We start from the raw sequence: 18393 nt of genomic DNA, 5'->3' as shown, positions 1-18393 counted from the left end.
GATTTCGGACATTTCGCATTGTTACAGAATGCCCAAAATAGCTTTAATCTCTAAGTCACACCTACTTTCCAAATAAAACCTAAGAAATCGTATCGATCCGACATGTAGTTACTGAGATACAATCAAATTGGGAAGAAAAAAAATAATAATAATAATAAGAACTAGAACTGCGACGCAGTAATGACGGGTTTCACCGGTGCCCCGTTACCCTTGAACATATGTCACTTCCGGTACCGATGAAACCATTAAACAGGTTTCCACGTAAGCATTGCACACATGAAATAAAATGTACGCAGAATCAACCAAATCCAGCAATATCAATTCATTGTATACATTTGTTACATGTAAGTGATACTGACAAAATTACATTACTTCCGGTGATAATGAAAATGTTAAATTAGTTTTATGAAATCAGAAATGGCATAAGGCATCACATGGAAATTTTTTTATGTAAATTGAATAATAATTGCCACTTTTATAGACCAAAAACCTTGAAAAGGGACTTGTAGAAAATCGTCTATTTCTCTGTAACCGTACAAGTTAGAAACCATTTTTGGGTATCTGTATGATCGTATGGGTTCCATCTATTTGTTGATTGGAATCAAATATCATAATTTTAAAAACATTACAAATTAGACTCATTTGAATAAAATATCTGTTTTGAAGGCTAAAAATACAGTTTTTGCCAAAATGACATTACTTCCGGTGACAGTAAAAGTGTTAAATTACTTGTATGAAATCATAAATGGCATTAGGTATCACACGGTGAAAATTTATGAAAATCGAATAATAATTGACACTTTTATGGACCAAAAACCTTGAAAAGTTACCTGTTGAAAATCTGAACAACTGAACAAGTTAGAAACCATTTTGTGATACCTATATGATCGTATGGGTTCATTCTATTGGTTGATTGGGATCAAATATCAAAATTTTAAACAAATAACAAATACGACTCATTTGAATAAAATACTGGTTTTGAAGGCTATAAATACAATTTTTGCCTAAATTACGTCATTTCCCTTGACATTGGAAATGTTAAATTGGTTTGACCTTGTTAAAATTGACATTACGCATCAAATGGTGTCACTTTTATGAAAATCGAATAATAATTGACTCTTTTACAGGCAAACTAGCGTAAAGGGTGACTCATGCAAAATTGCCCATTTCTCGGCAACTGCTCATATTACAAACTAATTTTCACATACATTCTCTTCGTATGGATTATTGCTACTAGTTTATGAAAGTTTCGAAAAAATATATTAAAATATGAAAAGTCTGAATGGGTTGTGAATAGCTCATTTTTTCACCTTTTTTCGCCGTTAAAACGAAATGATCCGAAAACGAAATAAAAATTAAAAAAACTGAGCGCGATGATTTCTGCGCCTTATCAGGGCACACCCTTTCAGTCATACCAGATTTGAAAAAAATAATATTTGCTTTCAAAAAGTGGTACCGAACTGTCAAAGTTGCAGTTTTTGCTAAATTTACGTCATTTCCGTTATCGAAAGGAAAATGTACCGGTAACAAAAAAAATGACATTTTGGACCGCGGAACATATGAACATTGTTTTATACAAATCGAACAATAAATAATTAATCCAGGACTGAAAAACTGAATTAGCCAATGGGGGCCAAGGAAAAATACGGTGACAAAAAATGTTGACATTTTTGTCAAATCAGATGACCCTTTAACCCTTGGTAAAATACCACATAAAAATATTCATTAATAAAAAAATTTTTCGTAAAAATTTAAATTTTCAAAATTTGGCGCCTAATATCTATGAAGATTCGTCGAAAATAAAAAATCCAAAGTACCTTAGCTATGTGCCTTTTCTCTGGCTATGTCAAAATGTATCAAATATCGAAAAACGACAACTTCGGTGATTTCGGACATTTCGCATTGTCGCAGAACGTTGGAAATAGCTTTAAAATTTAAGTCAAACCCACTTTCCCAGTAAAACCGAAGACATCGAATCGATCCGACAAGTAGTTTCTGAGATATGCTCAAATGGGAAAATAATAATAATAATAATAATAATAAGAAGAAGAATAATCCGAACAAAAACAATAGTGGCTACGCAGTGTGAAACCCTAATAAGGTGAATTTTCGTACAGTCAGGAGTCATAATCCACTCCAGAATGTTAGGGTCCGACATGGTTCAATATAGAAAGCAACGGAGGTCTTTGGAGTATAAACATAAAATTATATTTTAAGTTTCATCAAAATGGAATAAAAATTGTGATATCTAGAGAGTCTATACAGGCTAAAAATGTGAACTTTTGAAAATCCGGGGCTATAATCCATAAAGTTACGGTCCGATACAACCAATGAATATCGAGAGTTCACACCCTTAGCATCGTCACATGGGGAGCGGTCTATTTGTCAGTTTTGGCCCGATTTTCACGAAATTCAAACTCAACAGTCATTATCGGGCAACAGTGATATATTTGAACGATTTTTAAAATCAAATAAAAATTGTGACCTAGAAGGTCCACAAGCTAAAAACGTGATTTCCATATTAAATCTATAAAGTTAAGGCTCGATATGCGCGAATATTGACAGGCCCGAGATCTATGGGATATAAACATACATTTTAATTTTCATCAAAATCGGATAAAAAATTATGATCTCTAACGTGTCCACAGCACAAGATATGGAGGCTGGTTATGATCTCTTCAATATTATTTTTAATGTTTTTTTTTTAAAATTAGGCCTTATATAGGGCCATGTCAAATTGTTTTTAGAAATGCACAATATATGTAGGCCATTTATTGTATGTGACTCCATGTCACCTCATAGTGTAAAATAATTTAGAGCCGTTAATCTATATAAAAAAGTACCGGCAATAAACTGTAACTATGGATAATCTTATACATATGAGAATAGGTCCGGGAGCCTAGGAAAATTTGACATAATCCTATGCAAGTTTTGGCGATTATCTTTGATCCGACTACCTTTTTTCATCAGCGCTATTTCCACTATATAATCCTAACCCTGATCATAAATGGGGGATAAACAAATCAAAAGTTGGAAAAAGGCTGTCGGATCAAAATAAGCGTCAAATTTTCCTATCCATATGTATAAGCTTATCGATATTTACATTTAGGCTTAAATCCAATTATGTTTAAGAGAAAAATGCACATTGTTGTTATCAGGCCCGTCGGTTGCCGAAGGCGCGCCGCTGGTAGGGGGGTCTGGTTCTCCCCGCCGAAAATTTTTGAAATTTGACAACGGGAAACGCGTTTGGAAGCACTTCTGGGAGAAATCTAGGTATCATATTTTCCAAATTTATGCTGCTATTTTGACTATAAGACATACTACTGTACTACACAAGACACTCATGACAGGTCTGCTTAATATAATGCTAATACAATGTATTTCTATCCAAATAATAAATTGCTTCTTATACATATCGAGACATGAATACGGTGGACTCTGTCACATCCGACATCGTGCGGGATCGTTACAATAATTCGGATCACACAACGTTTCGGAATACCGAGTTTTCTCCAAAACCGGAAATACTGTAACTCCGAAAACCGGAAGTATTTTTTGTACTTTCAAAATTTTATTATATTAAATAATTAACAATAACAATGCATGCGTACAATATATTCATAAATCGTTTACATGTAATATCAATGCATGCGTACAATATATTTATAAATATCAATGCATGTAATCGTTTAAAGTAGTTTGCTTAGTTAAGATTACCGGAAGCATATCGTAAGGCGGAGTCCTGGGCAACATCTTCTAACAAATGAATTGTTGCGATCATCTTTTCGTCCTTAATCTGTGCGAAGTGTTTAATGTCGTTGAGCATGCGTAGGAATTTTGAAAAGGTCAAGTCTGTCGTTAATATATATTCTTCATCGTCCCCGTCTTCAGTCAATTGTCATTTATAATCTGTCGTTCTATGTCCGGTTTTTCAAGCCAATCAAAGTAAACCGCACCTGTCATCCAAGCTTTGCGATTGGCCGACCAATTGACTGGCAGGTGGATCTTGTCCACTCCCTTAAAACAACCCGGGTTCACTGCTTTACCGATCAAAGTAATCAACACAGTTTTAATCTCACCGATAATTGATTGGTGATTACTTGTTAATCTTTTCTGACTTCACACCCATTGAGTTTTAATCTCACCGATAATTGGATGCTTCACACCCACCGTTTGAAGTACGGATTATACGGTGTCGATTCAATGGAAATTATGTGACGGGACGGCTGATTGATTTCGGAATCCGGAACATACAGAATTCGGATTTACCAGCGATTTTTTGGCTGAAGTAATAAGGAAATAAATCGGGACATGAAAATCATACCGGATGTCACAGCAATCCGGAGTGATCAGAGATCGGATGTGACAGAGTCCACTGTACATGTATCAAAGACCATTTCACCTTAAGGTGACAGACATTTGCACGCCAGCATAATATAGTTTACTAATCGTTGTGTGCGCACTCTCAATTTTTTGAGGGGATTCCGCGTGAAAATTAGAGCTCTCGGGGGGCCCGCTTATACGGGTGGACTTATTGCTTAATGGGAGCCTGGGAGGACACCGTCCTCTTAAACTCCCTGCCAGCACGCCCCTGGTTGTTATGTCTGTAATTTTATAGCATTTGTTTTCCTAATATTAGGCCATTTACATAGGCGTGTATAAGAAATACATCACAAACATCATATAGGTTTTTAGAAGAATAGGCCTATGGCTTTATGCTTGGCCTTAATCTGTAAAGTATGTTTTCCTTTACTATTCCTTTCATTCATTAATTTCTTTCTCCTTTATTTCTACCTCTACGCACAGGAACCTGACCTTCTAATCGTATATATATGCATACACCATAATGAACTAGACAATATATATATAATAAATTATATATTGTCTAGTTCGGTGTGGTGTATGCATATATAATACGGATAGAATGTCAGATTCCTGTGCTCTACGATGTAATAATTGTAAAAGCTGGGAATCGGATGTAGGCCTAAATTCTAAATCAACGTGAACGTCGGTCTTGTCTTGTGAGCAAATAATAATACGTGAAACGTGGCTAAACTCACCATATTTTCGACTAAATATGATTGTTACTCCACTTACTCACGTATGAAATGATAAAATCACAATGGAAAGTTTGTGGCTGCTTTTGAATGCAACATAACACGGCATTATCGGCAAACCTACATACGGCAACGTTGAACAATGGCGTCATGTGGGGTAGCGGAAGATGGCGGATTTTCTACTTCCTGTGGCGTCACTATTGTCCATATTGACGTCATTGGATGAAGCAGTCTATATTATTATTATGTCTATGGTTAAAATGAGTTCAACGATCGTCTTTTAGAAATATATAGTCAAAGGGACGCAACTCTATTTAATGGTCCGATTCGCAATCCAAAGTCACTCCGCGATTCCTTTCGACGATTGGATGAACCGACTTCCCTAAGCTGGAGTAAGGGCGTCAAGAGAAAGAATTTACACAGTAGGATTTTGTACATATTTGTTGATATCAATATAATTATCAAGCTGTATTATCGACTGGTGTTGAAATTATCTCTCTACACCTAAAAAATAGATCAGTATCACTCGATAACAATGGACAGACGTCCGAACTGGAACCCCCCTGCTGTGTTGATAATGTATGTTATTTTGGTGAAAGAAAACACACAAATCGTAGCCCAAGACCTTGCCCAGGCTATATTTCTATTTAGTATCATGCACGAGGCGGAGTATGCTTTCTTTGTTCGGAACACCTGATAAAACCTTATATTGAATGGTTCACAAACGAGCAAACAAAGATGACAATGGCTTTGCTCAAGGTCTGGAATCTAAGCCTCGGTACTAAAAAAAGTAAACCCAAATTTGAGTAGACCGAAATCATGCATTTCATTACCATCAACCCACTAGATCTATTTGATAAGGCCAACTTCAAGTTTGGTCAAAGGTCACGAGATGTAAACAGCAATAGCGCCAATCACTACCCTAACATTAACGCTGGACCTAGCCCCAATGCTTACCCTAACCCAAACCTACAATCTCGCCAACAATCACGTGCCACAGCCTTCTTTACATCTCGGCGACCGTGACGAAAATTGAGCTGGCCTTAACAAACAGATTTAGCTGGTACCTTCTATATATGTTATTCCCTTTTCTTTTACATATATGGTGATTGATATTTTAACAAGGTGAGAGAGAAGGCCAAAGTTGTTAGACCAATTTTATTCCCCCACAAAACATTCACTGTACACATGCTCTTCACGGTCCTTGGAATTGATACATTCGTTCACTTCTCTAGTGTCTTTTCAATCTGTTTCACAGAGTATTACGAAAATCTTCTAATATCTCTGTAAAAGATGACTGCCTTCAACACATGACATCATATCACGCGGCGTCAGTCATTGGCTCAATGGCGCATGCATTGTTTACATAAGACACTACTGATTCGAGTAGAATGACGCCTTTTACTCATTTTGCAAACCCATTTACACTAAAATAGAAAAATAATTTTTACCTACAAATACTTCAAACCATCTTTATTTATTTTTCTAATATATAAAAAAAAAATGTTTTAGAATTTAATTTGTCGAAGGAAAAAAGTTAATATTTGTGGCTCATTAAGTCGCTTTGATGTCATCCTTATCAGTGATTGTCACGGCCTAGCGAATATTCACTGCGGATTAGTGTGGTCTCTTTTATCAAGGAAGAGTAAATCATACCCTGAACTAAATCTTAAGTCCAAGTTGAACATATACTCACTAGAAGTAATGACAAGTAACAAAATAATGAAACAATGTCAGAATTCTATCGTAGTCTTAACCAATTTGATTGTACAGAGAGTCGAGTGTGTTGATGTTGAAAAGCTATATATATTTACAGTTGTATGAAAATTGGAAGCGTGCAAATATTCCCATAAAGCAAAGCCTATCAGACCACGTCTGACATGGGTGCCGGAACGGCGCGATGGCCAGGGTACCAAAAGATTGGGGGGGGGGCGGGTCCAGGGTGGTTCTGTCCCCCAGCCTCTAGAAAATTTTGAAATTTGTCAATTCCGAGAACGCTGTTTAGAGCGCCTCTAGCATTCCAAATTCCAACATAAAACCCTTTAAAATACATGATAATGAAAGAGACAAAAGCCTGATTATTCACAAATGAATAGGCTAGTAAAAATGTTGAAAACTTTCATCATTAGGGCATGGGTATAAATGTACATGTATACCCCAGAAAAGGGCAGGGTACCATTTGTATACCCTGGTACCCGGGTTCTGGTGCCCCTGCCATCTGATATCTGCAAAAAAGTCAGGAGAGTCAGATGTCGGACTGTAATACGAGATGCTTAGGCTATAGTGATAAAAATAACTGTAACCCGGGTATCATTTAATCTTGTGTATTTAGCACTAATTTCTTTCACATTCATTTGATATCAAATCTTTGTTTAAAATTAAATGATTTTTGGTGATTTTATTTTTGATAATTTTATTAAACGATTTTTAAGAATTTATAAAAACAAAGATTTTGATATTGAATGAATATGAAAGAAATTAGTGCTAAATACACAAGATTAAATGATACCCGGATTACAGTGAATTATGATGGATGATTTAGATAATGAATTTTATTTGCAGTTCTCGGCATCATGCATGTATCTAATTCATATATTTGCTAATTTCAGGAGATTTTATCAAGTCAATGGCTGAAAATTTTATGATATAACTAAAATGGAGGCGAATCATACAATTGACTTTCCAAAACTGTTTCCAACCACTGAGAATCCTGTTCACATGGACAACAGAACTATCAACACTACAGATGGAAAAGATCTTAAAATCAGTGTTCCTTTATTAAAAGATGTAGATGACGGGAAGGACTCGGATGGAACTTCTTCCCAGCAGAGCAGTTCCAGCGATAAGACGTCTAAAAAGAATAAAAGGAAAGCTGAGCAGCCAACCAAGGCATCGTCAGGATTTCTCAAAGTAAATTTGGCGCGTCCAGTCACAAAGAAAAGTAACGACAGTGACAGGCCATATGTTTGTATGACGTGTTTAAAGAGTTTCACACGCTCTCATCATTTAACGCGCCACGAATACACCCATTCTGGAGAAAGACCGTTTATTTGTTCGACTTGCGGGAAATCGTTTGTGAGGAAACATAAACTGACTGTTCACATCCGATCACACACAGGAGAAAAGCCGTATATTTGTGGAACATGTGGCAAAGGCTTCAGTAGTTCGGAAAAAAGAAAACTACATGACAGAACTCACACAGGTAAAAACAACACAATGGTTCCCAACAGTTTTTACACTCGTAGAATCAATCTGTTTGACAGAGGATTACGAAAGTCTTCTAATATCTCTGTAAAAGATGACTGCCTTCAACACATGACAACATATCACAATGGCGCATGCATTGTTTACATAAGACCTTACTGATTCGGGCAGAATGGAGCCTTTTACTCATTTTAATACCCATTTACACTAAATAGGAAATAATTTTTACATACAAATACGTCAAATGTCTTTATTTTTCTAATCCATGAAAAAAAATGTTTTAGAATTTAATTTGTTGAAGGAAAAAAGTTAATATTTGTGGCTCATTAAGTTGCATCAATGTCATCCTTATCAGTGATTGTCACGGCCAAGCAAATATTCACTGCTGATCAGTGTGTCGTAGAATATATTATAATCAGGCCTGGAAATAACGGTTTTAGATGTACCTGACAAGATGTCAGGCACAAATGAAATAGTACCTGACATTTTCAACTTAGTGCCAGACTTGTATTAATAATATCAATAAAAAAGACAAATCAGTTTTGTACCTGACAAAGCCTGAATCTGTGCCTGACATTGTCTGTGACAGGTGCCATATTTCCAGGCTTGATTATAATATAAATCTCTGAGGATCCCTGACATCTTTGTTTACTCTGGTAAATCAGATTTTCTATATATGGGGGGTTGGATGGCCAAATGGTTAGCATGTGTGCGCTGTATCATAAGGCCTGTCATTGAGTCAACTGGCATGGTTTTGAATCCCTGTTTGTACGTGACAGAAGTAGGGTTGCCTGTCCAACCTCGTGGGTTTTCTCCGGGGCCTCTGGTTTCCTCCCACTGCTAAAGACCACTACGCGCAAACGAATTATTGAAATAAGATTGAACCATATATATGTTAGTTCCAAAATGACCTAGTTTGTGTCGAGTGGACTCTCACATCAAATTTCAACTGACAAGGGCTCAACTTGCATGCCATCTTCCCTTTCTTGCCGGGCCCTCAGTCTTTCACCACTGATCAGTCAAACTTTCTGGGCCAACACTGGGATGGAACCCCAATCTGATTCAAATACAGTTCTATATTTCGTTTTATGGCCTACACAACATGAAGATCTGACTGGTTGTAGTGGAAGATCGCGTCAGAGGTCATATGAGCGGCTTTTGACCTATGATGTCAGACTTAGATAAACAAATCAGTGTTGATGTGTCTAGTGGGTTATCCACAGTTCTGTGCACCTCACGGCAAAAACTTGCCGTACCAGACTGTTTCATTGGCTAATCCCTCACATCATCCAAAACGCTGGGAGCTAATCGGAGAAAACCTATGCCAACCCCTCCTGTTGTCATGGAAATATGTTAATATTTTGTTGTTTGTGTATATTTCAGGTGTGAAACCATATTCCTGTGACAGTTGTGAGAAATGTTTCACCAGCAGCAGTCAACTCAAACGACATCGTCTAACACACGAGAAGAAGCAGGAATTCAGCTGCACTATTTGTCAGAAAAAGTTTGTTTCTGAATATCACCTTGTCAACCATAAAGTCAAACATCATGATACCACACAGATCGCAAAAGTACCGGTAGTTAAAGTGGAAAAATCAGACGGCGAAAAAAACCTTTCTGAAAAGCTAGCGGCATCTAATACGTGCATGTACGACACACCACAAATAAATGCCGGCTCTCCTGAAGTGAGCGTACAAGTTCGAAATGAACAAAACAAAACTGAACACATGAACACGTCCGGACAAGATCGTATAAAAAATTATCAGAGAGATCCATCAAGTGCATACATGTACCAAAGTCGACAACTAAACGAAGGCTCTCCTGAAATGAACGCACAACTTAGACATCAACAAATCAAAACCGAACACATGCACGCTTCTGGGCAAAACCACATAGAAAACTACCAACGCTACAATTTTGCAAACCATCCAGATAAGATACGTGAAAATTACCTACTTGATGAACGTCACAGAGAAAGAGGAAGCGTATCAGGTGAACGGAATGTCCCGAATCCATCTTTCAATCCTCGTCAAACCAATGACAATCCACGTGCTTATACCTTGAATCATAATTTTGCTAGATTTGGAAGTTTAAACTAAAGTAGGGTATTGTAACCATAGATACGATACAAATGTTTATTTAGTTTAGAGATTTAACAGGAAAACTCAATCTGATTAAAACACAGATCCTATTTCGTTTCGTTTTTTATAGTTCAAAATTTCGTTTTACTTGTCTTGACTACACTAAGATCTGGAAGAGTTGTTATATAACCAGCGTTCTGGATGATGTGAGGAATTAGCCAATGAAACGGACTGTTACGGCGAGTTTTTGGATGGAACTTTTTGGTAAACCACTAGAAACGTCAACGCTGATTGATTAATCAATGTCTGATGTCAAAAGCCACTCGTATGACACCTGATGTAACCTTCCACTACAATTGGTTAGATCTTCATATAGAGTAGGTCATCGAAAGTATAAAAAATACGATAATATAGATCTGTATTTTAATCAGATTGCAGGAATATTCTACTAATATAATAATTTAATAATTTGGGTGTCAGTAAGAAAGTACTGACATTTGGTATGGGTGTTGTGAGCCTTTTCATATCGAAATTGCCAAACTTACATAATCATGGGCATTATTAATTTCCCAAACTAGTATGGCTCCCATTTTTCGGCATTGTATTTAGATGTCCTCTATGACAAATTGGAAATATTGTGGTTTCCATTGAAAAATCGGTCAAATGATGATCAGGGGCATCTATATTATCTTGGACCGGGGAGTAACATGGGCTAGTTAATAATAGAATATAATTGTGGAGTATCGGTTGTTGAAATAAGATGTAAATTATCAGTAATATTTTATCCTATCATTTATATGTAACATGTATATAGATAGATATAATATAAATTTGATTTTCTAAGGAAATGGAAATGATATTTATTTATCGCTTGCTCATCTCCAGACCAGTCATGTGACTGGCTCCTCTCGCATGTTTACTAAGAAACATTTATTCATAATATCATCCTCTGTACCCCGAGTGGTCTCATTCCTATCCACTTTACTAATCTCTGGGATCATCCAAATTATCTGCCCTTGATGATTGTGCTACATGTATGTTCATCGACCAGTCAAAAAAATTGTTAAATACATAAGAACTGGCATAAAACATCTCGATTGTCATTGCTTCCGTTGTTACGATGATAAACAAGGTCTTGATTATGGTTGAAATGCAGATCGGATTTAAGTCTGTGGAAAAACTAAACTATACGATGACATTGAGAGTTGATATATGGTCTTGGTAAGTTAATAAATGTCTGATTAATAATTTACATAACATTTAAGACATAACACTGTAACCCAGGTATCGTTTAATCTTGTGTATCTAGCAGTAATTTCTATCACATTCGTTTAATATCAAATCTTTGTTTAAAAATTCGTAAAAATCGTTTAAAATCACCAAAAATCATCTAATTTGTACATGTGTCCAGTTTAAAGCTGACTGATTAATTTTGATAATGAGTGTACAATTTACAAGTATTTAATTTCCTGATCATGTTAAAAAATAAATCATTATACATCATTAATCAATTGGGTTGTTTATTTTTTAACAATGATTGAGAAATTAAACACTTGTAAATTGAACACTCATTATCAAAATTGAATGTTCATCTTTAAACTCGACAGAAGTACAAATTAAACGATTTATGGTGATTTTAAACAGCTTTTACAAATTTTTAAACAAAGATTTGATATTAAACGAATGTGAAAGAATTTAGTGCTAGATACACAAATTAAACGATACCTGGTTTACAGTGTAAAGAAAGATCTGTAATGGGCAGATTTAATGCATGTTTAAGGAAAGAAAATCCAAATATCAACGGTACCAAATATTTTAGGTAGCTGCAGAGGATTCTGCTTGTTGAAAACTTGTTAAGTCCTTATATCTTTGTAAATACTGAACAAAATTGAATCAATTTAGGATTAATATTGCTTTTAGTGATTCAACTTTTACTATATTATAGTTTACAAGGTACTTTATATTAAGGTCATATTCTACACAGTGTTATAGGGCCTGATTACACATCAGAGCTGGCTTGAGGTCATGTACTACACAGTGTTATTGGGCCTGGTTACACATCAGAGCTGGCTTGAGGTCATGTTCTACAGTGTTATTGGGCCTGGTTACATATCAGAGCTGGCTTGAGGTCATGTACTACACAGTGTTATTGGGCCTGGTTACACATCAGAGCTGGCTTGAGGTCATGTTCTACAGTTTTATTGGGCCTGGTTACATATCAGAGCTGGCTTGAGGTCATGTACTACACAGTGTTATTGGGCCTGGTTACACATCAGAGCTGGCTTGAGGTCATGTACTACACAGTGTTATTGGGCCTGGTTACACATCAGAGCTGGCTTGAGGTCATGTACTACACAGTGTTACTGGGCCTGGGCCCTGTTTCTCGAAATCTTAACAAGATAAAATCCAAATTTTGGTAGATACTTCAATTTTGATTGGTTAATCACTAAAATCAATCTAATATTATCCAATCAAATTACAATCTGATTAAAACACAGATCTGATTTCGTTTCATTTTTTATATTTCAAAATTTCATTTTACTTGTCTTTACTACTCTAGGATCTGGAAGAGTTGTTATCATTGACGTGTTCTGGATGGAGTTAGGGATTAGCATGAAACGGTCTGTTATGGCAAGCTTTAGACGTGTTTTGCATGGAACTGTGGGTAATCCATTACAAACATCTATGCTAATTGGTTAATCAAATTTCTGACGTCATAGGGTCAAAAGCCGCTCATATGACCTCTGACGCGACCTATCGCTACAAGTCAAGTCTTCATGTAGGGTAGGCCATCGAAAGTATAAAAAAATGAAACGAAATATAGATCTGTGTTTTAATCAGATTATTCAAATTACTAAAATTTGGATTTTGTCTTTCTTAAAATTTCGTGAAACAGGCCCCTATTTACACTGGCTTGAGCAACTCTTGTACTGTTATGAGATTGTCACGTGTTAATTACTTATATCAGTTGATACACTGGCTTGAGCAACTCTTGTACTGTGATGAGATTGTCACGTGTTAATTACTTATATCAGTTGATACACTGGCTTGAGCAACTCTTGTACTGTGATGAGATTGTCACGTGTTAATTACTTATATTAGTTGATACACTGGCTTGACCAACCCTTGTACTGTGATGAGATTGTCACATGTTATTACTTATATTATATCTTTTTCTCTCAGCTTATATTTATCTTAATCAAAGCATAATTGTCCCCTATTGGCTCCGTTCATCTGTGATCTTTTGTTTTCTGGGAGTTTATAAATTAAACTTTGAAATATTTATTTGAATTTTGGTACAACGCATTATTTAGCTGATCATGAATAATTACAGATCAAGTTCACGTTCCATGGGATTCTGTTAATGTTTTATTGAATTATGGCCCTTTGTTGTCTTAAAATCATTGAAATTTTAGGAGCAGAACAGTAGGACGTTAAAATCCATTTCATTTCATTTCACGTACATAATGTGAGAGAGAGAGAAATGAGGTTTAACATCCACTCACTCGACACAAACTAGGTCATTTTGGGACCAACACATGGTTCAATTTTATTTCAATAATTCGCTTGCGCGTAGGGGTCTTTAGCAGTGGGAGGAAACCGGAGGACCCGGAGAAAACCCACTAGGTTGGACAGGCGACCCTACTCCTGTTAATATGTGTACATAATGTAATTCCTGGGCATGTACATAGGCAGTCTCTCTTTTAAAATTTTGTATCAATATTGATTTTGTTGTCTATTGTATGGAAGTCTGCTTTTAAAGTAATTTCACATTTTTTAATATTTTCTCTGGGGCTATTGTTACATTATATTATACATGTAGTTAAAGGGACAATAACACTCTTGCTGGCTTGACAGCGCCAGAAAATAAATAATAGCCTTATTCTAAGTATTAGATGTTTATGTGTCCTACCTGTTGTGTAAATTATCCATTACATCCTATTTTACTTGTCCCGAGGGTTCTAAAATATTTTTAAATCCAAGTCACATTTGGAAAGGTTTACGTTAGGCTTTTCAAATCATATAGTTGCATTTTTCCAATTTTTTAAATTAGGTGTAGATTGAAATTTGTATCATCAATTAATTGGAATATTGTAAAATAGTACAATTTGTTGACCAGAATAAAGATTGGGACATATAATTCTGTTACAACAAGAGTGGTATTGAGCCTTTAACGTGACATCAGAAATTTAGTGTGTATTGTTACTTTGATGGACTACTGCAGTGGCTCAGTGAGTAAGAAGCTGCTGGCTCGCTCGCCTGGAGGTCTCGGATTCGCTCCCGGTGTTGGCCGAGTAAGTACCTCAGGGTTTTCTAGCACATTTTCCGCTTGCCAGTGTCACAGGATGGAGTGCCTGACAAGGAAAGCTGCTTAGTTGTTCAGATGGGACAATAACCTGAGGTTCTGTGTACATATTGGTGCACATGTAAAATAATCCTTGACAGTTCAGTTCGTCTTTGATATAGGAGTACGATGTTAATGTGATTTAATTTGATACAAAATTGGTGAAATTGTAATTTAAAGTTGCTGATTGTACTTTGTATTTATCCGACAATAGAGAGGGTTCCGCAACCAGTACAAACTTTGAACTACAAAGGTTTTTTTGTGCTGACGTCATCACTTCATGTGTTGTCATTGACATAAGCGGCGTTCGGTTTTTCCATTTTTTACGAAGATTTGTAGAAAAGTTCGGGGTTAAAAAACGAGGTACGAAATCGTGATTTTCTCGCTGATTTGTGGATGACATTCATATTTTTGCGGTTTTATAGAAAGTTTGAACATTTAAAATTCAGTAGAAAGTTTATCAGCGTCAAATTAGTCGGCAATTGTTCTCATTTTGGGAAAATTTTCGGGCTGTGATATTTGGGTTTTTTTGACAGTCAGCCATGAGATCGAATCATCTTGAATTTTTATAAAAAAAACAAAAAAAACACAACACATTGCAATGAGCTTCATGAAGACTAAAATTTGATTTGATTTGATATTTTTTATTAAATCAAACTAAACAATGGGCGACATCTGTGGAACTAAACATCAGACTTCGGACTTCGCATTTTGGCGGAAACAGATGTTCGTAGTTCGTACTGGTTGCGGAACCTCTCTATTATCTAATATTTCACGGCTTAATGCACACTAAAATATACTCAAGACGGATTATTTAACTTTTCATTAAAGATACATTATGTAAGATTTAGATAAAGAGCTGACCATTCTTGCTATAATAGCGCCAAAATAGATAATGTAAAATTTCATTCAAATTAATTAATAGTTTATATAACATTTCAGGCCTAAAGAAAGACCTGCAATAGGCAGATTTAGTTCTTGCATAATGTATGTTTAAGAAAAACGAAATCAAAACATCACTAGTAGGTAATCACGCAGCTTGCATTCAATTGGATAAACAAAGAGGCCCATTAAATGATTTCAGCATAAATCCTGTCGTTGTTTTTTCAGGTGAGCGATTGCTCTTGAGTGCCTGCCGCTCACCTGAATCTCGACCAATGGGAGCTTTTTCTCTTTTTCTCCCTCCCCGTAAAGTTGAAAATCGCTCTCCTTTACAAAGTCATTGGGGGTTCATCATTTCTGAAACCAGGAATGACCCCATTACATGCAGTTATTGATCTTCAGAACCATTTCCCATACACACAACTAATCACTCTCCTTAATTTCAGACCACTCTCCTTAATTTCTAAATCACTCTTCTTATCAAAACTGAGCGAGCTTTTCTAGGGGAGCGATTTTTTTCAATTTGTTGATTAAGGGCAGCTTTTTTCAGCTCTCCTCTAAAATACAAGCAACAAAGTTCCAATTCGTTATATCTTTGTAAATATTGAATGGAATTAAATTCTTTTAGACTGATGTTTCTTTTAGAGATTCAATTTTTCCAATATTGTATTTTGCAAGGGATTCCTCAATTCCTCAAATGACAGTCAGAAACTCTAAACTTTGTATATTCTACTAGATCAAAAAGATATAAACATTAAAAAAAAAAGTGTAATCGATTGATGTTGAATTGTATTTTATTATGTATAGCTTCAATATTAAACAATAGTTTATAATAAATATATATAATTCCTTGGTGTCTTTTCATTTATCTTATAATATTCATTTAAAATACACGAAATCCTGGAATTAATATCATATAATAATGGTTTTATAAAGACTTTGAAACAAGTCAACTCTTCAACTGTAACAATCTCCTTATTTACTTCAGTAGTTGGTATGTAGTAATTAGTCATCCAGCTTTCATCACTTATAGAGTCGGCCATCATCAACGCAAATATTTCTTGAAATTTAATTGGCATATTTGGTTCTTGCAGGTAATCAGAATTGTAAATAGAATTCCAGTCCATATAAGATTGTTTTTTATTGTCTGTCCTCCATATTTTGAAGTGCCTTGATGTTGATTTCTCTGTAAGGATCACAGAATGACAATATCCAAATTCAGAATGTTTTAGATATTTTAATTTTCTGTACACCATGTGCAGTGGATAAGGCGTAATAAACAAAGTACTCGGTAGTCGTAAATGTTTATCAGCAAATTTCTTAAAATCTGTTTCCTTTGTAACTGGGGCACTTGCAGAATTCTTGCATTGTGTGCTTTTCTTTATATTTGAACATTCTGCCGGTGGGAGTAATTCTTTCCATACTGAAGTTGATGGCAACCTTGGTTCACTTTGAGTTGCTCCTCTCAAATTAAACCTGTTTGAAATGGATGAAATGTTATCTAACAATTTATGATTATCATTGATGAAAGAGTGAAGAGGTTTGAAGTAGATGTCGTCAAAGAGACTTTTAACCACTTCAAGAGATTCAAAAGGTAACGGTTCCGGGGTTTGGACTTCTTGTTCAATAACCTCGCGTATTACTTCGCCATACGGATTAATCGCCAATAACTTCACATCTGTATCATCAGTACCAATACTGTTACCACAGGATAACTTTTGAACATATTTGAAAACAGGGGAGGTAACCCAACAATCCTGATCTTGCCTACTTCCGTCACCAATGCTCTCCAAACTCTCAGAAATCTTGAGAAAGTTGTTTTCGTGTTTTTTATTTTGGACTGTGGGCTAAAAAAAATAAAATAAACGAGAAGGCATTTTAAAGGTTTGAAAGGCTACTGGAATGCTAGTTCAGCTCTGAATGTAGGTCTCATTACACTCGCCCTGTAGTACTGGCATGCCAGTTTGAAAGGCTACTAGCATGCCAGTTTGAAAGGCTACTAGCATGTTATTGAACATTATTCATTGAGAACTCTTAACAAAATATTCTCACACTAAACAATCATTGCTAAGTCCAAAGGGTTGCCCTAATACCATCAACAAAATTTTCGTTATGGTAGGCCTACTTTATATTTCGTTTTATGTTTGTGACCAGGGACTGTGTAGGATTGCGGTTGCAATCGGCATAGGTGCTTTCTGTTTTATTTATTAAAATGCATTTGCAACTAGTCTAACATTTTTAAAGGAAATAGATTAGGATACTCAAGTAGAGTCTCAGAAGTACATGTGTACACCAGCAGAAGGAGATGACAGAACTTCAACTTGGCAGAAAAAACAAACTAAATGTTACTAAAAATCTGCACACGTACCCTGCAGGTATCTTTAAGACTTAGTCGTTTGTGAATGTACCAAATATAGAGAACTATTCCAGTGCAAAACCCTGCAGTAAATACATAGATTTTGTTAATGTGGTCTGATTTCATTCGTACAATTTATAAAAAGAAACTAATTTATAAAATAAACAAATATTCTGATCGGCGCCATGATGACGTCTTTTTCAAGGCTAACACAGGTCAAGGCCGTCGTCGTCGCCGTCTAACCGTAAGTCTAACGTCAAAAGTCATATAGTATGGACAGTATCGTTCGTTGAGATATATGGAAAACCGGACGAGGATCCTGTTACTTACACTCATAATTCTCTTTAACAGCCATAAAACTGGTTCGCTTGTTTTTCTAGTCTAAGCTTATCAATATTTGAAGATAAAGCCTATTGGAAGAAAAACAATGTTGCCCGAATGCAAAAATTACCTCCCTTTAGGATCTTT

The 18393-nt window shown here is 35.8% G+C and overlaps 1 protein-coding gene across 1 annotated transcript; it reads left to right on the top strand.

The window, feature by feature from the left end:
• The first annotated feature begins 5408 nt into the window (after positions 1-5408).
• Positions 5409-11666, top strand: LOC126818537 (oocyte zinc finger protein XlCOF7.1). The gene is made up of 3 exons (XM_050546001.2): positions 5409-5479; positions 7667-8259; positions 9645-11666. The coding sequence occupies exons 2-3, from the start codon at positions 7713-7715 to the stop codon at positions 10358-10360; spliced, it is 1263 nt and encodes a 420-aa protein (XP_050401958.2). The 5' UTR covers positions 5409-5479; positions 7667-7712; the 3' UTR covers positions 10361-11666.
• The last annotated feature ends 6727 nt before the right edge of the window (positions 11667-18393 follow it).

Source organism: Patella vulgata, chromosome 4, assembly GCF_932274485.2.
Source record: "Patella vulgata chromosome 4, xgPatVulg1.2, whole genome shotgun sequence".
Taxonomy (NCBI): domain Eukaryota; kingdom Metazoa; phylum Mollusca; class Gastropoda; family Patellidae; genus Patella; species Patella vulgata.
The sequence above is the reverse complement of the archived record's forward strand: the minus strand, read 5'-3'. Positions and strand labels throughout refer to the sequence as shown.